This window comes from Oncorhynchus clarkii, unplaced genomic scaffold (assembly GCF_045791955.1).
Source record: "Oncorhynchus clarkii lewisi isolate Uvic-CL-2024 unplaced genomic scaffold, UVic_Ocla_1.0 unplaced_contig_5644_pilon_pilon, whole genome shotgun sequence".
Taxonomy (NCBI): domain Eukaryota; kingdom Metazoa; phylum Chordata; class Actinopteri; order Salmoniformes; family Salmonidae; genus Oncorhynchus; species Oncorhynchus clarkii.
The window spans coordinates 367,501-392,500 of record NW_027257933.1 but is presented as its reverse complement, the minus strand read 5'-3'; the positions used below and the strand labels follow the sequence as shown (position 1 = coordinate 392,500).

Here is a 25,000-nt window from a genome sequence, read left to right as displayed (position 1 = left end):
AACTGTTGTAAATTAACACTGGGATCTGCAATGATATTTTACATGGAGGATTGGTGTTACTCATGATGTATTCACTGTGGATTCAGGAAGTGGTTTACACACAATATAAATGAGACAGCTGGAAAAGCTGAATTAATATTAATGTCTGTCTGCCTGCCTGCCTGCCTGCCTGCCTGCCTGCCTGCCTGCCTGCCTGTCTGTCTGTCTGTCTGTCTGTCTGCCTGCCTGTCTGTCTGCCTGTATTTCTGTCTCTCTGCCTGTCTGTCTTGCTCATTTTCTCCCTTTCTCTCCCTGTGTCTCTCTCACAATATCCCTCTTTTCCTCCGTCTCTCTCGGTTAAACACTTCAACGACAATAACATATGTGGTCCCACTGGTGAAATCATCATCATCATCACCATCATCATCACCACCATCATCATCCTCATCATCATCATCACCACCATCATCATCCTCATCATCATCATAATTTACTACAACTACAAAGCTATGTTTCTGGTTGGTCGGCCAACTGACGGACGACTCCATTTCCTCAGCTACTTCCTCTAGGTTCCTCTGACATCACTGGAGTCAGACTGACAACTGTAGTGATGCTCTGATGAGGCTAAAGAGACACATCAATAGATAGTAGAGATGTCAGTCAGTCAATCAGTGACTCTGACATGATGTCGGGATAGTAGAGCTCCATGTCAGTCAATCAGTGACTCTGACATGATGTCGGGATAGTAGAGCTGTCAGTCAATCAGTGACTCTGACATGATGTCGGGATAGTAGAGCTCCATGTCAGTCAATCAGTGACTCTGACATGATGTCGGGATAGTAGAGCTGTCAGTCAATCAGTGACTCTGACATGATGTCGGGATAGTAGAGCTCCATGTCAGTCAATCAGTGACTCTGACATGATGTCGGGATAGTAGAGCTCCATGTCAGTCAATCAGTGACTCTGACATGATGTCGGGATAGTAGAGCTCCATGTCAGTCAATCAGTGACTCTGACATGATGTCGGGATAGTAGAGCTCCATGTCAGCCAATCAGTGACTCTGACATGATGTCGGCACGACACGAAGATTAAACACACGCAGGCGCTTAAACACACACACACACACACACACACACACACACACACACACACACACACACACACACACACACACACACACACACACACACACACACACACACACACACACACACACAGGGAATATGATCTTCCACTCTCTGACATGGTTAATGACGGAGTAGGAACAAGGACAGGAAGCCACTCCTGACTATTGAGATGGAGACCAATGATGACGGTTATTTCCAGTCTGGTCGTTTCAGAAAATCCTCCTTTCAGGTATTCAAACTAAAACTGTGTAACTCTTCATGACTGAAAAGGCCCTGGTCTTCATCGCTCAACGTCTCCCAAATGACTCTGTTGTCTAATCACACACACACACACACAGTCCAGCAATTACCAAGGAGGCTAACGAAGATGAGCACGTAATTAAATGGCTTAATGGATAATTAGCGAACGAGACCAAAATAAACCAAACAAAGGGCCTTCTGCTGAAGAGTCCCAAATAGTACCCACTTCCCTGTGAGAGAGTGAGTGTGTGAGTGAGTGTGTCAGTGAGTGTGTGAGTGTGTGAGTGAGAGTGAGAGTGAGTGTGTATGTGTGCTTGAATGGAACGAGAGAGGAGAGAGAGAGAACAAAAGTTGGGTTAGTGAGTCAGTATATCAGAACAGCTTAAAAGAACAAACATTGTATATTGTCAGCTGAGATCCAAGATGGCCGTTCCAGGCACATTGAGATCCAAGATGGCCGTTCCAGGCACAGTGAGATCCAAGATGGCCGTTCCAGGCACACTGAGATCCAAGATGGCCGTTCCAAGCACACGGAGATCCAAGATGGCCGTTCCAGACTCAGTGAGATCCAAGATGGCCGTTCCAGGCACACTGAGATCCAAGATGGCCGTTCCAAGCACGTTTGTTATGGTTATTGTTTTGAGGAAATGAGCATCCAGCATTGTGGTAAAAAAAACATTGTAGTACATACTCTGCTGTTCTATCATGCCTGCAATGATGTCCAAGGGAAAAAAACAGGGTTGATCGTTTGAAGTTGTTACGAAATGTAGCCAAGCTAACAGATGGCGTATCTGAGTGTGATACTATGTAGTACTAGTGAACCAAGTGAGGCGTTACTTACTATGAGCAGAATGGAGCTGTATGCATGTTGCACAGTGATGACTTTCTAATCCACATTATCTTGGTCTTGTACAGAACAAACAGCACACAACAGAAGTAATGCCTTTGTAATCCACATTACCTTGGTCTTGTACAGAACAAACAGCACACAACAGAAGTAACATTATTGCTGTGGTAATACCACAAACGGACGTGGCAGTTTCCCCGCTATGGATTGCAGCTTTAGACATTTGTACCAGAACATAATTATGCTAATCTTTATTTCCAAAGACAAAAAGAAGAAGTGAACAATAAACATCATATCTTTGATGTCTTCTTCTCCATGGCAACAGGAAACAGACCTGACCTCTGAGGGGTATGGTAGGTCAATCTTAGTGAGGTTCAAAAATATATCTATTTTTATTCATCTCTTCACAGCTACGAGCTACACAAGGAAATGTCAGCGCCACAAATGGCACCTTATTTCCTATATAGTGCACTACTTTTGACCAGGGCCCATAGCGAATAGGGTGCCATTTGGGACCCAGAGGGACACTAGTAGGTTGGGCTGTGTTTGTCTGTGAGGGTCAAACTGAGGCAAACGCACACAGGGACTGCTTCCCAAATGGCACTCTAGTCCCTATATAGTGCACTACCATTGACCAAGGGCAGGCCTATAGTGTGCTGTGTAGGGAACAGCCCAGTGTTTCTTCAACACAGCGGTGCCGTTGGGCCAGACGGGACCAGAGACTTCTGTTAAAAGCTTCTTCCACAGAGCTTTTAACAGGTTCAGTAGTGTATGTGTGTGTGTGTGTGTGTGTGTGTGTGTGTGTGTGTGTGTGTGTGTGTGTATCTTAATCAGCAGCTTGCATGACTTGTTTAAGTGCATCAGGACCTAAAAAGGCAAGGTGCTCTTACTATTAGAATGGGAGTCAGCGTGAGTCCATCTATCTACACAGGTTCAGCAGTGTGAGTCCATCTATCTACACAGGTTCAGTAGTGTGAGTCCATCTATCTACACAGGTTCAGCAGTGTGAGTCCATCTATCTACACAGGTTCAGCAGTGTGAGTCCATCTATACAGGTTCAGCTGTGTGAGTCCATCTACACAGGTTCAGCTGTGTGAGTCCATCTATCTATACAGGTTCAGCAGTGTGAGTCCATCTATCTACACAGGTTCAGCAGTGTGAGTCCATCCATCTACACAGGTTCAGCTGTGTGAGTCCATCTATACAGGTTCAGCTGTGTGAGTCCATCTACACAGGTTCAGCTGTGTGAGTCCATCTATCTATACAGGTTCAGCAGTGTGAGTCCATCTATCTACACAGGTTCAGCAGTGTGAGTCCATCCATCTACACAGGTTCAGCTGTGTGAGTCCATCTACACAGGTTCAGCTGTGTGAGTCCATCTACACAGGTTCAGCTGTGTGAGTCCATCTACACAGGTTCAGCTGTGTGAGTCCATCTACACAGGTTCAGCTGTGTGAGTCCATCTACACAGGTTCAGCTGTGTGAGTCCATCTACACAGGTTCAGCAGTGTGAGTCCATCTATCTATACAGGTTCAGCAGAGTGAGTCCATCTATCTACACAGGTTAAGCAGTGTGAGTCCATCTACACAGGTTCAGCAGAGTGAGTCCATCTATCTACACAGGTTCAGCAGAGTGAGTCCATCTATCTACACAGGTTCAGCAGTGTGAGTCCATCTACACAGGTTCAGCAGAGTGAGTCCATCTATCTACACAGGTTCAGCAGAGTGAGTCCATCTATCTACACAGGTTCAGCAGAGTGAGTCCATCTATCTACACAGGTTCAGCAGAGTGAGTCCATCTATCTACACAGGTTCAGCAGAGTGAGTCCATCTATCTACACAGGTTCAGCAGTGTGAGTCCATCTATCTACACAGGTTCAGCAGTGTGAGTCCATCTATCTACACAGGTTCAGCAGTCCATCTATCTACACAGGTTCAGCAGTGTGAGTCCATCTATCTACACAGGTTCAGCAGTGTGAGTCCATCTATCTACACAGGTTCAGCAGTGTGTGTGTAGACAGTGTGTTTAATGCTATGTAATATGGCATGTGTATATGATGAAATAGTATGTCAAATGAATAGTATGTAAAAGTGTGTGTGTGTGTGTGTGTGTGTGGTCTTGTTCTTCTATCCTTGTGGGAACCGAAAATCCCCACAATTCCCCACAAGGATAATAAAACAAGGCAAATTCTCCCTCGTGGGGACATTTCCCACATCCCCATGAGGACAAAGGCTATTTTAAGATTAGGGGTTAAGTTTAGGGTTAGAATTAGTGGGTAGGGTTAGGTAAAACAGGATTTTGAATGTAATTTAATTTTAGGTCCCCGCAAGGATAGAAGAACATAACGTGTGTGTGTGTGTGTGTGTGTGTGTGTGTGTGTGTGTGTGTGTGTGTGTGTGTGTGTGTGTGTGTGTGTGTGTGTGTAGAATACATGTCACATAGTTAAGGATTGTTACATGCGGTCTTTCTGTGTACACAATGACGTACTTTTCCCTATAGAGCCCTTTGACATGAATGATTTCACGTAGTTGAAGCCTGTTACTAAGGATCGTTATACCTAGACAGACGAGACCTTACAAGGTCTAATCAGCCTCTATGGAAACACAAGCACACATGTCCTGTTATATCAATGCAACATCTCAAGTAACAGGATGAAGGCCACATTCATTCACCCAATAAAACTGTCTTGTCTGATGATATTATCACATGGAAAGATGTCTTATATCATCTTTGTAATGACCAGTTATTTAATGATACTTGATCCTAAAAGACGTTCTGATGATAATGAACTGAATTTATGTACCTCCTTTCATCTAGGGCCAGTGGTGGAAAAACTCCATAGTTGTCATACTTGAGTGAAAGTAAAGATAAAGTGAAAGGTAAAGTGAAAGTCACCCAGTAAAATACTACTTGAGTAAAAGTATTTGCTTTTAAATATACTCAAGTATCACAGGTAAATGTAATTGCTAAAATATACTTAAGTATCAAAAGTTAAAGTAAAAGTATAAATCATTTCAAATTCCTTATATTAAACAAAGCAGACAGCACCATTTTCTTGTTATTTTAATTTACGGATGGCCAGGGGCCCACTCCAACACTCAGACATCATTTACAGATAGCCAGGGGCCCACTCCAACACTCAGACATCATTTACAGATAGCCAGGGGCCCACTCCAACACTCAGACATAATTTACAAACCAAGCCTTTGTGCTTAGTGAGTCCGTCAGATCAGAGGCAGGATGGATGACCAGAAATGTTCTCTTGATAAGTGCGTGAATTGGACTATTTTCCTGTGCTGGGAATATGCAGTAAAAAGCACATCATTTTCTTAAGGAATGTCGTGAGGTAAAAGTATTTCAAAAATATAAATAGTAGGCCTCCCTAGTAGTGTAGCGGTCTAAGGCACTGCATCGCAGCTCTAGCTGTGTTACTACATATCCTGGTTCCATACCGGGCTGTGTTGCAGCTCTAGCTGCGTTACTACATATCCTGGTTCCACACCGGGCTGTGTTGCAGCTCTAGCTGCGTTACTACATATCCTGGTTCCACACCGGGCTGTGTTGCAGCTCTAGCTGCGTTACTACATATCCTGGTTCCACACCGGGCTGTGTTGCAGCTCTAGCTGCGTTACTACATATCCTGGTTCCACACCGGGCTGTGTTGCAGCTCTAGCTGCGTTACTACATATCCTGGTTCCACACCGGGCTGTGTTGCAGCTCTAGCTGCGTTACTACATATCCTGGTTCCACACCGGGCTGTGTTGCAGCTCTAGCTGCGTTACTACATATCCTGGTTCCACACCGGGCTGTGTTGCAGCTCTAGCTGCGTTACTACATATCCTGGTTCCACACCGGGCTGTGTTGCAGCTCTAGCTGCGTTACTACATATCCTGGTTCCACACCGGGCTGTGTTGCAGCTCTAGCTGCGTTACTACATATCCTGGTTCCACACCGGGCTGTGTTGCAGCTCTAGCTGCGTTACTACATATCCTGGTTCCACACCGGGCTGTGTTGCAGCTCTAGCTGCGTTACTACATATCCTGGTTCCACACCGGGCTGTGTTGCAGCACCGGGCTGTGTTGCAGCTCTAGCTGCGTTACTACATATCCTGGTTCCATACCGGGCTGTGTTGCAGCTCTAGCTGCGTTACTACATATCCTGGTTCCATACCGGGCTGTGTTGCAGCTCTAGCTGCGTTACTACATATCCTGGTTCCATACCGGGCTGTGTTGCAGCTCTAGCTGCGTTACTACATATCCTGGTTCCATACCGGGCTGTGTTGCAGCTCTAGCTGCGTTACTACATATCCTGGTTCCACACCGGGCTGTGTTGCAGCTCTAGCTGCGTTACTACATATCCTGGTTCCATACCGGGCTGTGTTGCAGCTCTAGCTGCGTTACTACATATCCTGGTTCCACACCGGGCTGTGTTGCAGCTCTAGCTGCGTTACTACATATCCTGGTTCCACACCGGGCTGTGTTGCAGCTCTAGCTGCGTTACTACATATCCTGGTTCCATACCGGGCTGTGTTGCAGCTCTAGCTGCGTTACTACATATCCTGGTTCCATACCGGCTGTGTTGCTGCTCTAGCTGCGTTACTACATATCCTGGTTCCACACCGGGCTGTGTTGCAGCTCTAGCTGCGTTACTACATATCCTGGTTCCATACCGGGCTGTGTTGCAGCTCTAGCTGCGTTACTACATATCCTGGTTCCACACCGGGCTGTGTTGCAGCTCTAGCTGCGTTACTACATATCCTGGTTCCACACCGGGCTGTGTTGCAGCTCTAGCTGCGTTACTACATATCCTGGTTCCACACCGGGCTGTGTTGCAGCTCTAGCTGCGTTACTACATATCCTGGTTCCACACCGGGCTGTGTTGCAGCTCTAGCTGCGTTACTACATATCCTGGTTCCATACACCGGGCTGTGTTGCAGCTCTAGCTGCGTTACTACATATCCTGGTTCCATACCGGGCTGTGTTGCAGCTCTAGCTGCGTTACTACATATCCTGGTTCCACACCGGGCTGTGTTGCAGCTCTAGCTGCGTTACTACATATCCTGGTTCCATACCGGGCTGTGTTGCAGCTCTAGCTGCGTTACTACATATCCTGGTTCCATACCGGGCTGTGTTGCAGCTCTAGCTGCGTTACTACATATCCTGGTTCCATACCGGGCTGTGTTGCAGCTCTAGCTGCGTTACTACATATCCTGGTTCCATACCGGGCTGTGTTGCAGCTCTAGCTGCGTTACTACATATCCTGGTTCCACACCGGGCTGTGTTGCAGCTCTAGCTGCGTTACTACATATCCTGGTTCCATACCGGGCTGTGTTGCAGCTCTAGCTGCGTTACTACATATCCTGGTTCCACACCGGGCTGTGTTGCAGCTCTAGCTGCGTTACTACATATCCTGGTTCCACACCGGGCTGTGTTGCAGCTCTAGCTGCGTTACTACATATCCTGGTTCCATACCGGGCTGTGTTGCAGCTCTAGCTGCGTTACTACATATCCTGGTTCCATACCGGCTGTGTTGCTGCTCTAGCTGCGTTTGCAGCTCTAGCTGCGTTACTACATATCCTGGTTCCATACCGGCTGTGTTGCTGCTCTAGCTGCGTTACTACATATCCTGGTTCCACACCGGGCTGTGTTGCAGCTCTAGCTGCGTTACTACATATCCTGGTTCCATACCGGGCTGTGTTGCAGCTCTAGCTGCGTTACTACATATCCTGGTTCCATACCGGGCTGTGTTGCAGCTCTAGCTGCGTTACTACATATCCTGGTTCCATACCGGGCTGTGTTGCAGCTCTAGCTGCGTTACTACATATCCTGGTTCCATACCGGGCTGTGTTGCAGCTCTAGCTGCGTTCCTACATATCCTGGTTCCACACCGGGCTGTGTTGCAGCTCTAGCTGCGTTACTACATATCCTGGTTCCATACCGGGCTGTGTTGCAGCTCTAGCTGCGTTACTACATATCCTGGTTCCACACCGGGCTGTGTTGCAGCTCTAGCTGCGTTACTACATATCCTGGTTCCACACCGGGCTGTGTTGCAGCTCTAGCTGCGTTACTACATATCCTGGTTCCATACCGGGCTGTGTTGCAGCTCTAGCTGCGTTACTACATATCCTGGTTCCATACCGGGCTGTGTTGCAGCTCTAGCTGCGTTACTACATATCCTGGTTCCACACCGGGCTGTGTTGCAGCTCTAGCTGCGTTACTACATATCCTGGTTCCATACCGGGCTGTGTTGCAGCTGGCTGCGACCTCGAAACCCCTGAGGCGACACACAGGGACAGGTTTGGGATGTCCTTGTCCCATAGTGCTCTAGCGACTCCTGTGGTGGGTCGGGCTGACCCGGTCGCCAGTTGGACAGTGTTTCCTCCGACACATTGGTGCGGCCGGCTTCCGGGTTAAGCCAAGTGTCAACAAGCAGGAGGACGCACGGTTCTCAACCTTTCGCCTCTCCCAAGTCCGTACGGGAGTTGCAGCGATGGGACAAGACTGTAACTACCAATTGGATATGACGAAAAAGGGTTTACATTATTTTTTATAATAATAAATAATATATACAGTATATATAAATATAAAGTACAGATACACCCCCCCCCAAAAGAACTTAAGTATTACTTTCAAGTATTTTTACACCACAGATCACGGTGTATTATGGGATGTACCTCAGCCCAATCTATCCCATTATACTTGTCAATATGGTAGCGAAGTCAGTCCAGACCAGGGCTTGAACCTGTGACCTTGAGATTGTCAACCCAGGACCTTACTGTAGCTGTAACGCCAAGAGATCTGAACCTCTTGGCTAGGTCGCTAGGTGTTGGGCCAAGGTCGCTAGGTGTTGGGTCAAGGTCGCTAGGTGTTGGGTCAAGGTCGCTAGGTGTTGGATCAAGGTCGCTAGGTGTTGGGCCAAGGTCGCTAGGTGTTGGGTCAAGGTCGCTAGGTGTTGGGTCAAGGTCGCTAGGTGTTGGGTCAAGGTCGCTAGGTGTTGGATCAAGGTCGCTAGGTGTTGGGTCAAGGTCGCTACTATATTCAGGGAACAAGTATTGAAAAGTACATTAGATGAATACAGGATTAGTTTGAATACACACATTTGCTGTCATAATGAAATGAATAACCATGACCTTGTCTGGATTAAAGCAACATCCTAGCCTGTTCTAGTGAACCAGATTGAATCAGAGAGTAACAGGAAATCCTGTGTCTTTGTTAGTATTAAATCACCTAATGTGATTTCTGTGAAAGTCCGAGGGCTTCCCAAATTGCACCTAGTCAAAAGTAGTGCACTATTAAAGGAATAGGGTGCCATTTCAGATGGGCCCTGGTTAAAAGTAGTGCACTATTAATGGAATAGGGTGCCATTTCAGATGAGCCCTGGTTAAAAGTAGTGCACTATTAATGGAATAGGGTGCCCTTTCAGATGAGCCCTGGTTAAAAGTAGTGCACTATTAATGGAATAGGGTGCCCTTTCAGATGGGCCCTGGTTAAAAGTAGTGCACTATTAATGGAATAGGGTGCCCTTTCAGATGCAGCCTTTGGACGTTTGTTGTGTACTTCAGAGATGAAAATCCCTGGCTCATAACCAGGTCATAAAGGCAAGAAATAGGGCAGGATTATACACTGGTGGGCCCCGTCCCAAATGGCACCCTATTGGCCCATAGGGCTCTGTTCAAAAACTTTGCACTATGTAGCGAATAGGATGCTATTTGGGCCGCAGTATTTCTGTAACGTAATATAACCAGGGACCTAGTTTAGGATTCCTCCATCTCTTCTCCTCCCCTTTCCCCTCATCTCTTTTCCTCCTCCTCCCCCCCCCCCATCTCTTCTCCTCTTCCTCCCTCATTCTCTCCATCTCTTCTCCTCTTCCTCCCTCATTCTCTCCATCTCTTTTCCTCTTCCTCCCTCATTCTCTCCATCTCTTCTCCTCTTCCTCCCTCATTCTCTCCATCTCTTCTCCTCTTCCTCCCTCATTCTCTCCATCTCTTCTCCTCTTCCTCCCTCATTCTCTCCATCTCTTCTCCTCTTCCTCCCTAGTTCCTTCCATCTCTTCTCCTCCTCTAACTCATTGTGACATCATGTCACAATGTTTATTAAATAAACCAATCCACCATCAGAGACCAACCAACGTAGCCAAAGGACTACAAAACAATCACCTACAACAAATGGCTCCCGTCTCCCAGTTTCACTGCTTTAGGTTCCCTTCATAACTCCACTTCAATGGCTCCCGTCTCCCAGTTTCACTGCTTTAGGTTCCCTTCATAACTCCACTTCAATGGCTCCCGTCTCCCAGTTTCACTGCATTAGGTTCCCTTCATAACTCCACTTCAAAGGCTCCCGTCTCCCAGTTTCACTGCATTAGGTTCCCTTCATAACTCCACTTCAAAGGCTCCCGTCTCCCAGTTTCACTGCATTAGGTTCCCTTCATAACTCCAATGTTCATACGAGAGAAGCGCCTTCGATCAATACCATTCAGTTGTGTTGTACTAAAATAAAATATTTTAGTTCATGGGGCACGAGGCTAATGTTACGATGAAGCAGCCAGTTTAAGTGCCTCTGAGTGCACTGCTGCCTTGCAATACAATACAATCTAAACAGGGAAATGTTACAGCGTCAACGATCTGTGATATGCTATTCCCTAGATGTTTCCATTCCGTCAGATGATGATAGTTGTTGATGGTAGTGACATCAGGCGGAGAATGCATCCTTTACCCAACCGCATTCTAAATGCAATCGCCATGGTTACGTCTAGACGGGCCAACCGCTGAACTAAATGACAATCTACAAGATGCATGTTCCGTTCATTCACCAGGCCTGATGTTTCAGCCTTGGCACAGTGTAAAATGTACATACACGACCTCAATGAATTCCATTATCCAGAATCACGCTCATTTGTCTCCACTCACATCGAGGGAAATCATGCCTTGACATTCTCCGTCTAACAAACAGAAGTTGCTATGATGTGGTGGGCCGACCGCCTTTAAAAAAGCACTATGTCATACAAGAGTTGATCATCTATAGACCAGTGATGTAAATGCCAGCCTGGCTATTACCGATATAAAGGTGCCTTTTGAGACACAGTCATAGACAGCAGTCATAGGCAGTCATAGTTTCAACTATTCTGCCTTATTATTATTGGACCATGCTGGTCATTTATGAACATTTGAACATCTTGACCATGTTTTGTTATAATCTCCACCCGGCACAGCCAGAAGAGGACTGGCCACCCCACATAGCCTGGTTCCTCTCTAGGTTTCTTCCTAGGTTTTGGCCTTTCTAGGGAGTTTTTCCTAGCCACCGTGCTTCTACACCTGCATTGCTTGCTGTTTGGGGTTTTAGGCTGGGTTTCTGTACAGCACTTTGAGATATCAGCTGATGTACGAAGGGCTATATATAAATACATTTGATTTGATTTGATTTGATAGACAGCAGTCATAGACAGCAGTCATAGACACAGTCATAGACACAGTCATAGACAGCAGTCATAGACAGCAGTCATAGACACCAGTCATAGACAGCAGTCATAGCTGGGGGCTGTTGGGATGCATCCTCCTCTTACAGGGCCAGGAGTGTTTCCACACCACATGACCTGATAAATAGCATGGAACTGGGGCCCAGAGGTTCTACCAAGTCAGGGCACATGGACTAGTCCCAGTTCCATTTGTGCCAACTCTTGTATACAGTGCATTTGGAAAGTATTCAGACCCCTTGACTTTTTCCACTTTTTGTTACGTTAGTCTTCTTCTAAAACTGATAAAATATATTTTTTAAATTCCGCAATCTGCACACAATACCACATAATGACAAAGATTTATTTTTAAGGGTTTTTCACATTTTTAGCAAATGTATAAAAATTTGATAAAATAAATTATGGGAGGTGACCAAGAACCCGATGGTCACTCTAACTAAGCTCTAGAGTTCCTCTGTGGAGATGGGAAAACCTTCCAGAAGGATAACCATCTCTGCAGCACTCCACCAATCAGGCCTTTATGGTAGAGTGGCCAGACAGAAGCCACTCCTCAGTGAAAGACACATGACAGCCTGCTTGGAGTTTGCCAAAAGGCACCTAAAGACTCAAACAAGATTCTCTGGTCTGATGAAACCAAAATGTAACTCTTTGGCCTGAATGCCAAGCGTCACGTCTGGAGGAAACCTGGCACCATCCCTACGGTGAAGCATGGTGGTGGCAGCGTCATGTTGTGGGGATGTTTTTCAGCGGCAGGGACTGGGAGAATAGTCAGGATTGAGGGAAAGATTAATCGAGCAAAGTACAGAGAGATCCTTGATGAAAACCGGCTCCAGAGTGAGGTTCACCTTCCAACGGGACAACGACTGTAAGCAAACAGCCAAGACAACGCAGGAGTGGCTTCGGGACAAGTCTCTGGATATCCTTGAGAGGCCCAGCAAGAGCCCGGACTTGTCCCGATCTAACATGTCTGGAGAGATCTGAAAATAGCTGTGCAGCGACGCTCATCATCCAATCTGACAGAGTTTGAGAGGATCTGCAGAGAAGAATGGGAGAAACTCACCAAATACAGTTGTGCCAAGCTTGCAGCGACATACCCAGGAAGACTAGAGGCTGGAATTGCTGTTAAAGGTTCTTCAACAAAATGTTGAGTAAAAGTTCTGAATGCTTATGTAAACGTGACATTTCAGTTTTCTACTTTTAATAAATTAGCAAAAATTCCTAAAAAACTGTTTTAGCTTTGTCCCTAAGATATATTGTGTGTAGATTGATGAGGGAAAAAACAATTGAATAAATTTTAGAATAAGGCTGTAACGCAGCGAAATGTGGAAATGGTCAAGGGGTCTGAATACTTTATGAATGCACTGTATGTCATTGTCACACCAAACAAATTGAGTGTTCGTAACCAACAAGACTTTTCCTAGGGCTGACCGCCCGGCCAAACTGAGCAATCGGTTGATCAGGGAGGGGAGTTAACAATATGTTAAGGAGTTAACAATATACTGTAGCAGAAACAGATATGGGAGTCAGGATACATATGGGAATTGTATGGGGTTCATTGCTGTGTCAACCTCTTATGAGGTATGTGTACATTGGGTAGTCTGATATTAAGGTGTGTAATCTCAGCTCACCCTCAGAATCATACACACTGTATGGCTCAGCTAAAACACCATAACATGAGCCATACATGTTCAACATCACGATTAAACTGACACTTTACATGTCATATCCAAGACACACACTGACACTGGACAGAACATCTGTCTAAAGCCCTGGGGCCAGCCACTAAGCTGAAACATCTCCACCTAAATGAAATCCATCACAGATCTCTCAGAGGTCAGAGGTTACGGGTTAAGCCCAAACAGCTTTTCATCACTGACGGGGGGATAAACAACCACCAGAGATTCCAGGATACCAGTTTGGTCTTTCCTCCATCCTAGAAAGCATCGCAAGACCTCTTTACAGTGTGTTGTTTTTACACAACAACAAAAAGCAAGGGACATCATTGTGACTAAAAGACCAACTCGACATGTTTCAAATCGCCACACGTAGAGGCTACGAGAAGACAACCACATAAACCTGCTATTCACTTCTATAGTTCTTTATTTTCATTGACTAATCAAACAGAGAACAGAACAACACCATTAGAACTATTCTGAGGATGATGGGAGTCTCCTGTCCATCCTAAAAATGGTTCCAGATGATCTTGTTGTAAAAAAACTAATTTCAGAATCAGATATCACCAGGGAGAGCCAAACCAAGAACTGTGTTCCAAATGGCACCCTATTCCCTATATAGTGCACTACTTTTGACCAGAACCCTATAGGACCCATGGGCCCTTGTCAAAAGTAGTGCTCTATAAAGGAAATAGGGTTCAATTTGGTATGCAGACAAGCTCAGCACGGGAACCAATAACAAGGGAGTCACAAACATTAAGACGATCAATAGATTTAGCTACTGTATCGTTTCAACCTACAACGTTTCATTGACAAAATAAAACACATTTAACAATCCAAACCTTCTGCCCGATTCCATCTAAAATACATGGTGTCAATATTTATCATTTACTGAAGATTTAGGCTGACAACATTCCTTTAATTGATATTACACAGTCTTCACAACAGGAAACAGGAAATACGCATTTTGAAATGTACTTCCAAAATACAAAATCGTTCGACAAACTTTTGATTTCCGACCCCATAAAAATGTGTAATTGAGGGCCAGTCAGTGGTCAGTCAGTCATAACCTTGAGAGATGAGGTGGAGGTGATTTTAAAAACGTTCATATCCGTCTCACAGTAGACATAAAGATGATTGGATACCTTAATTGTGATACCTGTGTATGATGGATGGAGGTTGGTTCAAAAGGCTAAGGTGAGGTACATACTGAACCAGCAAGACACAATCCCACAAATCCTCAACTGTTACAGTCCACTGGCTATCACAGGTTCATGGAGGGAATCCTTAACTCTCAGAGTCCACTGGCTATCACAGGTTCATGGAGGGAATCCTCAACTCTCAGAGTCCACTGGCTATCACAGGTTCATGGAGGGAATCTTCAACTCTCAGAGTCCACTGACTATCACAGGTTCATGGAGGGAATCCTCAACTCTCAGAGTCCACTGGCTATCACAGGTTCATGGAGGGAATCCTCAACTCTCAGAGTCCACTGGCTATCACAGGTTCATGGAGGGAATCCTCAACTCTCAGAGTCCACTGGCTATCACAGGTTCATGGAGTGTGTTGGTAGAGTCTAGTGAGTGTGTGGGTAGAGTCTAGTGAGTGTGTGGGTAGAGACTAGTGAGTGTGTGGGTAGAGTCTAGTGAGTGTGTGGGTAGAGTCTAGTGAGTGTGTGGGTAGAGTCTAGTGAGTGTGTGGGTAGAGTATAGTGAGTGTGTGGGTAGAGTCTAGTGAGTGTGTGGGTAGAGTCTAGTGAGTGTGTGGGTAGAGTCTATTGAGTGTGTGGGTAGAGTCTAGTGAGTGTGTGGGTAGAGTCTAGTGAGTGTGTGGGTAGAGTCTAGTGAGTGTGTGGGTAGAGTCTAGTGAGTGTGTGGGTAGAGTCTAGTGACTGTGTGGGTAGAGTCTAGTGAGTGTGTGGGTAGAGTCTAGTGAGTGTGTGGGTAGAGTCTAGTGAGTGTGTGGGTAGAGTCTAGTGAGTGTGTGGGTAGAGTCTAGTGGGTGTTGGTAGAGTCTAGTGAGTGTGTGGGTAGAGTCTAGTGAGTGTGTGGGTAGAGCCTAGTGAGTGTGTGGGTAGAGTCTAGTGAGTGTGTGGGTAGAGTCTAGTGAGTGTGTGGGTAGAGTCTAGTGAGTGTGTGGGTAGAGTCTAGTGAGTGTGTGGGTAGAGTCTAGTGAGTGTGTGGGTAGAGTCTAGTGAGTGTGTGGGTAGAGTCTAGTGAGTGTGTGGGTAGAGTCTAGTGAGTGTGTGGGTAGAGTCTAGTGAGTGTGTGGGTAGAGTCTAGTGAGTGTGTGGGTAGAGTCTAGTGACTAGTGTGTGGTAGAGTCTAGTGAGTGTGTGGGTAGAGTCTAGTGGGTGTGTGGGTAGAGTCTAGTGAGTGTGTGGGTAGAGTCTAGTGAGTGTGTGGGTAGAGTCTAGTGGGTGTTGGTAGAGTCTAGTGAGTGTGTGGGTAGAGTCTAGTGAGTGTGTGGGTAGAGCCTAGTGAGTGTGTGGGTAGAGTCTAGTGAGTGTGTGGGTAGAGTCTAGTGAGTGTGTGGGTAGAGTCTAGTGAGTGTGTGGGTAGAGTCTAGTGAGTGTGTGGGTAGAGTCTAGTGAGTGTGTGGGTAGAGTCTAGTGAGTGTGTGGGTAGAGTCTAGTGAGTGTGTGGGTAGAGTCTAGTGACTGTGTGGGTAGAGTCTAGTGAGTGTGTGGGTAGAGTCTAGTGAGTGTGTGGGTAGAGTCTAGTGGGTGTGTGGGTAGAGTCTAGTGAGTGTGTGGGTAGAGTCTAGTGAGTGTGTGGGTAGAGTCTAGTGAGTGTGTTGGTAGAGTCTAGTGAGTGTGTGGGTAGAGTCTAGTGAGTGTGTGGGTAGAGCCTAGTGAGTGTGTGGGTAGAGTCTAGTGAGTGTGTGGGTAGAGTCTAGTGAGTGTGTGGGTAGAGTCTAGTGAGTGTGTGGGTAGAGTCTAGTGAGTGTGTGGGTAGAGTCTAGTGAGTGTGTGGTAGAGTCTAGTGAGTGTGTGGGTAGAGTCTAGTGAGTGTGTGGGTAGAGTCTAGTGAGTGTGTGGGTAGAGTCTAGTGAGTGTGTGGGTAGAGTCTAGTGAGTGTGTGGGTAGAGTCTAGTGAGTGTGTGGTAGAGTCTAGTGAGTGTGTGGGTAGAGTCTAGTGAGTGTGTGGGTAGAGTCTAGTGGGTGTGTGGGTAGAGTCTAGTGAGTGTGTGGGTAGAGTCTAGTGAGTGTGTGGGTAGAGTCTAGTGAGTGTGTGGGTAGAGTCTAGTGAGTGTGTGGGTAGAGTCTAGTGAGTGTGTGGGTAGAGCCTAGTGAGTGTGTGGGTAGAGTCTAGTGAGTGTGTGGGTAGAGTCTAGTGAGTGTGTGGGTAGAGTCTAGTGAGTGTGTGGGTAGAGTCTAGTGAGTGTGTGGGTAGAGTCTAGTGAGTGTGTGGTAGAGTCTAGTGAGTGTGTGGGTAGAGTCTAGTGAGTGTGTGGGTAGAGTCTAGTGAGTGTGTGGGTAGAGTCTAGTGAGTGTGTGGGTAGAGTCTAGTGAGTGTGTGGGTAGAGTCTAGTGAGTGTGTGGGTAGAGTCTAGTGAGTGTGTGGGTAGAGTCTAGTGAGTGTGTGGGTAGAGTCTAGTGAGTGTGTTGGTAGAGCCTAGTGAGTGTGTGGGTAGAGTCTAGTGAGTGTGTGGGTAGAGTCTAGTGAGTGTGTGGGTAGAGTCTAGTGAGTGTGTGGGTAGAGTCTAGTGAGTGTGTGGGTAGAGTCTAGTGAGTGTGTGGTAGAGTCTAGTGAGTGTGTGGGTAGAGTCTAGTGAGTGTGTGGGTAGAGTCTAGTGAGTGTGTGGGTAGAGTCTAGTGAATGTGTGGGTAGAGTCTAGTGAGTGTGTGGGTAGAGTCTAGTGAGTGTGTGGGTAGAGTCTAGTGAGTGTGTTGGTAGAGTCTAGTGAGTGTGTTGGTAGAGTCTAGTGAGTGTGTGGGTAGAGTCTAGTGAGTGTGTGGGTAGAGTCTAGTGAGTGTGTGGGTAGAGTCTAGTGGGTGTGCATATAGTCAGTGTAAGGAGAGTCAGTGCCAAAAAAAACAGTCAATGCAAATAGTCCTGGTGATTTGATTCACTGTTCATCAGTATTATGTTTTGGGGGTAGAACATTTTCAGGTGCCTAATATGTCCCAAATGGTACCATATTCCCTATATAGTGCACTACTTTAGAACAGAGCCTAATTCCCTATATAGTGCATTACCTTAGACCAGAGCCCTGTTCCCTTTATAGTTCACTAGTTTAGACCAGAGCCTTATTCCCTATATAGTGCACTACTTTAGACCAGAGGAAATAGGGCACATTTTGGGACTGACACAGCCTAGGTAGGGAAGGGAGTGTAAAATAAATCAAAATAAATCGAATGAACCCAAATGGATCAATTAAAAGGCCTACATGAAAAATGAAATGTAGCCCGATGGTCTAAACATAATGTTGAATGCTTCATCGCCCTCTCTCGATCCCGGACCTATTGGCGTGGATTCCCCAGTCCAGTATTCCCAGATGATCGTGCTCTGGCTGAGGTAAAGGATATTGCTCCCTCTCGGGATATTGGTTTTAGCGCGTGTCTGTGCCTCCCCGCCCCAGCTCCTTCAGACATACACAACAGATGTTACAGGAGTATTAAGGAGGTCATGGTGCCGGAGACACACACACACACACACACACACACACACACACACACACCCCAACGAGGAAGGATCGTGAGATGGATAGCCTTCATTATCATAACATCTGTGTAACTCACTTCTACACGTTTCGCAATTCGGGATACATCTCTGGATCATATCAACACCATTTGTTTTCCACTTTTTTTTCATTACGTTCCATTATTTTCTTTCCCTTAAAAGTATTACCATACAATTAAATAATCTACAAGTATCCTATTTATTTGGTTTATGTATTTATTTTATAGTGCAAAAAATGGCATAGGCAAATGGAATGACCAGTTATTGATGTAAACATCACGATACCGATGGGGGTTAAATTTTAATCTCTCGAAACACTTCTATGCACTGACAGTTGTTTCTTTCTGCGTAAAATATGTTAAATATATACATGCGCCTACTTACCTTTAAAGCAGAACGCCGTCCACAGGTAAACAGCGGTACATACATATCCAAAACACTTCCGATGACGCATCGTACTTGTGGAATTAGAATCCGTCGTCTGCGCGCAGAGATCAAACTTCGGCTCGAGGAGGACGCTGCGACTCTTCTTACAGATGCTGGATGTACCTTTGACGCGCGCTCTCTCTCACTCTCTCTCTGTCTCTCTTTCTCACTCTCTCTCTGTCTCTCTCTCTCTCGCGTTGTTAGAGAGCGCAATGAAAGTGGAAATCTATTTAGCGTTTGTAAACTGTCACAACTTCACTAAACTCAAACGCAGAAACACGAATTATTATCTCTCATTCGTTGTCTTTTCTCATTCTATCCCTTTCACTCTCTATTTATTAGTAAGGAACGCCGGACGCGGGGATAAACATTTGCTCCACAGGTCAGGCAATTCACCTCGTTTCCGATCACGGTGGACAGGAAAGCGTACAAGCACCGTTCTCCAGTCAGCTGATACTGGATGACACAACCAGCTGTGCCAATGCATGCCAGTGTGCCCTCTTGGTAAATCGGTCGCGTTCCGCTGCTCAAACGTTGCACGGCGTCAACCAGTGCCACGTCATCAGCGGTGTCATCAACTGACAGATTGCTATAACATATGATGTGGTTAACTAATACTTGAAATGCCGATCCAGCCGTTTTAAAACATGGCTTGTGCCAGGAACGCGCCCATTGGTCACAACAACAGGGGGGGCTTTGTTTATTGGTTGATTTGAATCCCCATTATCTTCAGCAGAAGCAGCAGCTACGGTAGTCTTCCTGGGGTCCACATAAAAACACTAAACATGACAAGTAACAAAAACACGAATACACTGACAAGGACAGTCACACAAATATAAAATACAACGATATACAAACGACACAACAACCCAAAAGCCCAATCAGTTTTCCGAGTTGATTCAACGTCACATTTCATTTTTTAGGTGAAATCAAATCAAATGTTATTTTATTGGTCAAGTACACATATTTATCACATCTTTATAACATATTTAGATGTTATTGTGGGTGTAGTGAAATGCCTGTGTTCCTAGCTCCAACAGTGCAGTAGTATCTAACATTTCACAACATACACAAATCGAAAAGTAAAAGAATGGAATAAAAAAATATATATAAATATTAGGACGAGCAATGTTGGTGTGGCATTAACTAAAATACTTAAGCAATAAGGCCCGAGGGGGTGTGGTATATAGCCAATATACCACGGCTAACGGCTGTTCTTAGCCTCGATGCAAAGCAGAATGCCTGGATACAGCCCTTAGCCGTGGTATATTGGTCATATACCACAAACCCCCAAGGTGCCTTACTGCTGTTATAAACTGGTTACCAAAGTAATTATAGAAGGAAAAACAAATGTTTTGTCATACCCGTGGTATACGGTCTGATATACCACGGCTGTCAGCCAATCAGCATTCAGGGTTCAAACCACCCAGTTTATAAAGTAGAATAGAATACAGTATATACATATGAGTAAAGTAGTATGTAAACATTACTAAAGTGACTAGTGTTCCATTATTAAAGTGACCAGTAATTCCGTGTCTATGTATATAGGGCAGCAGCCTCTAAGGTGCAGGGTTGAGTAACCGGGTGGGAGCCGGCTAGTGATGGTGATTTAACAGGGTTGAGTAACCGGGTGGTAGCCGGCTAGTGATGGTTATTTAACAGGGTTGAGTAACCGGGTGGTGCAGGGTTGAGTAACCGGGTGGGAGCCGGCTAGTGATGGTGATTTAACAGGGTTGAGTAACCGGGTGGGAGCCGGCTAGTGATGGTGATTTAACAGGGTTGAGTAACCGGGTGGTGCAGGGTTGAGTAACCGGGTGGTGCAGGGTTGAGTAACCGGGTGGGAGCCGGCTAGTGATGGTTATTTAACAGGGTTGAGTAACCGGGTGAGAGCCGGCTAGTGATGATGATTTAACAGGGTTGAGTAACCGGGTGGGAGCCGGCTAGTGATGGTTATTAACAGGGTTGAGTAACCGGGTGGGGCCGGCTAGTGATGGTTATATAACAGGGTTGAGTAACCGGGTGGGAGCCGGCTAGTGATGGTTATTTTACAGGGTTGAGTAACCGGGTGGGGCCGGCTAGTGATGGTTATATAACAGGGTTGAGTAACCGGGTGGGAGCCGGCTAGTGATGGTTATTTTACAGGGTTGAGTAACCGGGTGGGGCCGGCTAGTGATGGTTATATAACAGGGTTGAGTAACCGGGTGGGAGCCGGCTAGTGATGGTTATTTAACAGAGTTGAGTAACCGGGTGGTGCAGGGTTGAGTAACCGGGTGGTGCAGGGTTGAGTAACCGGGTGGTGCAGGGTTGAGTAACCGGGTGGGAGCCGGCTAGTGATGGTTATATAACAGGGTTGAGTAACCGGGTGGGAGCCGGCTAGTGATGGTTATTTAACAGGGTTGAGTAACCGGGTGGTAGCCGGCTAGTGATGGTTATATAACAGGGTTGAGTAACCGGGTGGGAGCCGGCTAGTGATGGTTATTTAACAGTCTCATGGCCTTGATAAAGAGGCTGTTTTTCAGTCTCTCGTTCCCAGCTTTGATGCACCTGTACTGACCTCTCCTTCTGGATGATAGCACAGTGAACAGACCGTGGCTCAGGTTGTTGATGTCTTTGATGATCTTTTTGGCCTTCCTGTGACATCAGGTGCTGTAGGTGTCCTGGAGGGCAGGTAGTGTCCCCCTGGTGATGCATTGGGAAGACCGCACCACCCTCTGGAGAGCCCTGCGGTGGCGGGCGGTGCAGTTGTCGTACCAGGCGTTGATACAGCCTGACAGGATGCTCTCAATTGTGCATCTGTAAACGTTTGTGAGGGTCTTGGGGGCCAAGTCAGATTTCTTCTGCCTCCTGAAGTTGGTGTGGTTGGACCATTTCAGTTTGTCAGTGATGTGGACGCCGAGGAACTTCAAGCTTTCCACCTTCTCCACTGCGGCCCCATTGACATGGATAGGGGGCATGATCCCTCTGCTGTTTCCTGAAGTCCACGATCAGCTCCCTCGTGTTGTTGACGTTGAGGTTATTTTCCTGACACCACTCCGCCAGGGCCCTCACCTCTTCCCTGTCGGCTGTCTCGTCATTGTTGGTGATCAGGCCTACTACTGTTGTGTCGTCTGCAAACTTGATGTTTGAGTTGGAGGCGTGCATGGCCACGCAGTCATGGGTGAACAGGGAGTACAGGAGGGGGCTGAGCACGCACCCTTATGGGGCTCGAGTGTTGAGGTTTAGCGAAGTGGAGGTGTTGTTTTCTACCTTCACCACCTTGGGGCGGCCCATCAGAAAGCCCAGGACCCAGTTGCACAGGGCGGGGTTCAGATGAGCTTGGAGGGTAATATGTGTTGAAGGCTGATCTATAGTCCATCAACAGCATTCTGACGTAGGTATTCCTCTTGTCCAGATGGGTTAGGGCAGTGTGCAGTGCGATTGCGATTGTCTGTGGATCTATTGGGGCGGTAAGCAAATTGAAGGGGGTCTAGGATGTCAGGTAAGGTAGAGGTGATATGATCCGTAACTAGCTTCTCAAAGCACTTCATGATGACGGAAGTGAATGCTATGGGGCGAGAGTCATTTAGTTCAGTTACCTTTGCTTTCTTGTGTACAGGAATAAAGATATGGAAACAACGTTGATTTAACCAGTTTTTGCCCACTGGGTTTCTCCCTCTGTCTTTTAAAAAAAATCTTCCCCTCAATTCCATATTCACCATCTCTCCATTCCTTCTATCTACCTTTATATATCCCCCTCTCTCCCCCTCTATCCCCCCCTCTCTCCCCCTCTCTTCCCCCTGTCTCCCTCTCCCCTCTCTCCCTCTCTCCCTTCCTCTTCCCCTCTCTCCTTCTCCCTCCTCTCTCCCCCTCCCCCCTCTCTCCCCCTCTCTCCCTCCTCTCTCCCTCCTCTCTCCCCCTCCCCCCTCTCTCCCCTCTCTCCCTCCTCTCTCCCTCCTCTCCCCTCTCTCCCCCTCTCCCACTCTCCCTCCTCTCTCCCCCTCCCCCTCTCTCCCCTCCTCCCTTTCTTTCTGTTGTCTCAGTCTACATCCACATGGCACAAATGTCTCTCATCATCAGTGGTACATTCATCCTCCTCTGCCTGTAAAAAGTGCACTGCTTCAGTTCTGTCTGGTCTCACCCTGCATGTACAAGCGGCTCGCCATCACCTAGCATCACATCAGCGCCCCCTCGGCTGGGCCGACGGAGGCCACATCCCATAATGTACCCTAATCCCTATGAAATGCACTTCATTTGACCAGGCACTATAGCGAATAAGGTTGCATTTGGGACTGAACTGAAGAGTTAAAGGAGAGATTTGAGGGCCGTTGGAGAGGACTTACAGTACGTGATGAGTTGGCTCATTATTAGGACTTGTATACCGGCCGCGTCCTCTTGAACTTTGTCCCCGTTAGGTCAGCAGATCGCTACATTATCGCAGTACAGCCAACCTTCTTCTTGACGTGGATTGTCTGGCTGTTGTTGTTGAAGTAGGGACATCTTCTAAGAAGTGGCCTGGATGGTTAATGACAAGCCTTTTCATTTAGATTTCAAGATCTCTTCAAACAAGAGTTCAATCAGGGAAAATAAGGGAATTCCCTACAATATCTGGACAGCGCAGGCCTCCCTTCAAAATAAAATGTTATCTCGATAGGATCAATGTTATGTGATAAATAAAGTATAAATGACTTTTTCAGGACCTCGAAAGACTTCACACAATCCACAGAAAAGGCAAAATAGAGGAATGGAGGAAAGACGTTTATTTTTCAAGCTCTGGAGAAGACCTCTTGGAGAAGACCTCTTGGAGAAGACCTCTTGGAGAAGACCTCTTGGAGAAGACCTCTTGGAGAAGACCTCTTGTAGAAGACCTCTTGGAGAAGACCTCTTGGAGAAGACCTCTTGGAGAAGACCTCTTGGAGAAGACCTCTTGGAGAGGACCTCTTGGAGAGGAGGTCACCACAGCGGCCATGCAGACTGCAGACAGTGACAGTGAAATGAGACTGACCTTGTTCACCCTGAAGACAGCCTTTCTGGACCATCTAATAGTATCACTTCTCTGCTGCCACCCACACCTGCTCGCGGGTATACAAGGTGTGTGTGTGCTACAGGCAGGCAGACAGACAGGCAGACAGACAGACAGACAGACAGACAGACAGACAATCAGGCAGTGAGACAGACATGCAGACAGACAGTCAGGCAGACAGAGAGACAGACATGCAGACAGACAGACAGACAATCAGGCAGGGAGACAGACATGCAGACAGACAGTCAGGCAGACAGTTAGGCAGACAGAGAGACAGACATGCAGACAGACAGACAGACAGACAGACAAACAGAGTGACAGACAGACAAGCAGACAGACAGACAGGCAGACAGACAGAGAGGCAGATAGACAGGCAGACAGACAGGCAGACAGAAAGGCAGACAGCCAATCAGACAGGCAGACAGAAAGGCAGACAGACAGACCGAGACACTCTGTCTTCCATATCTTCCTGTATCAGATAATGATTCTTTACCACAGGGGGATTGTTACTGTGGGTGACAGCCAACAAACTACATCCCAGCCTGAAACAACAGACTAACTGTCATATGTACATTCCTTCTCCAGGCCTGGTTATGTAGAACAGCGTTGCAGAGAGGTTGTTTATGAAATATAAATGAGTTTTGTCGGAAAGAGTGAGGCGTCTGCCGCGTAATTATGGAAGAGGGGTTGACAGCTAGGAATATCTAGAGGTGCTGCTGAAAAATAACAACACACACACACCTGTCTCCCTGACTCAGATCTCCAGCATTAAACAGTAGGTTGATGTCAGACTACTCAGAGACAAGATGGAGTCCATCCCTCCTTCATATTAACATAACACACTTCAAATCATCAGTTAGTCCCACATTTTTGTTTATTTTACCAGGCAAGTCAGTTAAGAAACAATTCTTATTTTCAATGACAGCCTATGAACAGTGGGTCAACTGCCTGTTCAGGGGCAGATGCCAGATTTGTACCTTGGGGTTTGGGGTTTGAACTTGCAACCTTCTGGTTACTAGTCCAACGCTCTAACCACTAGGCTACCCTGCCGCACTCATTCAAAATGCTGAAGATAGTTTGGGGGAATGTTTTACTTTTACAATACAAACGTCTCAGTGTAATTATTATGACCCAAAGGTGATCAATGACTCATTGAAATAGGAATACAGATAAGACACTATAGAAATAGACACCATAGAAATAGACATCATAGAAATAGCCACCATAGAAATAGCCACCATAGAAATAGCCATCATAGAAATAGCCATCATAGAAATAGACACCATAGAAATAGACACCATAGAAATAGACACCATAGTAATAGCCATCATAGAAATAGACACCATAGAAATAGACACCATAGAAATAGACATCATAGAAATAGACACCATAGTAATGTGCCACCATAGAAAGACACCATAGTAATGTGCCACCGTCCGTCCCAACTTTACTAAGCGATAAATGGACAGACTCCTTACCTTTGTCTTTGCTGCTCTCTGCTGGTCAAAATATAGAAAAGTGCTAACTGTGGCCCTCTTGTGGTGAGAAAGGAAC

General features: G+C 46.4%; 1 protein-coding gene across 1 annotated transcript in view; it reads right to left on the bottom strand.

The window, feature by feature from the left end:
• Nucleotides 1–18,653, bottom strand: part of LOC139393706 (neuronal acetylcholine receptor subunit alpha-7-like) — a 42,270-nt gene extending 23,617 nt beyond the window's left edge. The window contains exon 1 of the mRNA XM_071142057.1: nucleotides 18,406–18,653. Within this exon, the coding sequence (XP_070998158.1) occupies nucleotides 18,406–18,475 (70 nt within the window). The 5' untranslated portion in view covers nucleotides 18,476–18,653. The remainder of the gene's footprint in view (nucleotides 1–18,405) is intronic.
• Nucleotides 18,654–25,000: the final 6,347 nt, after the last annotated feature.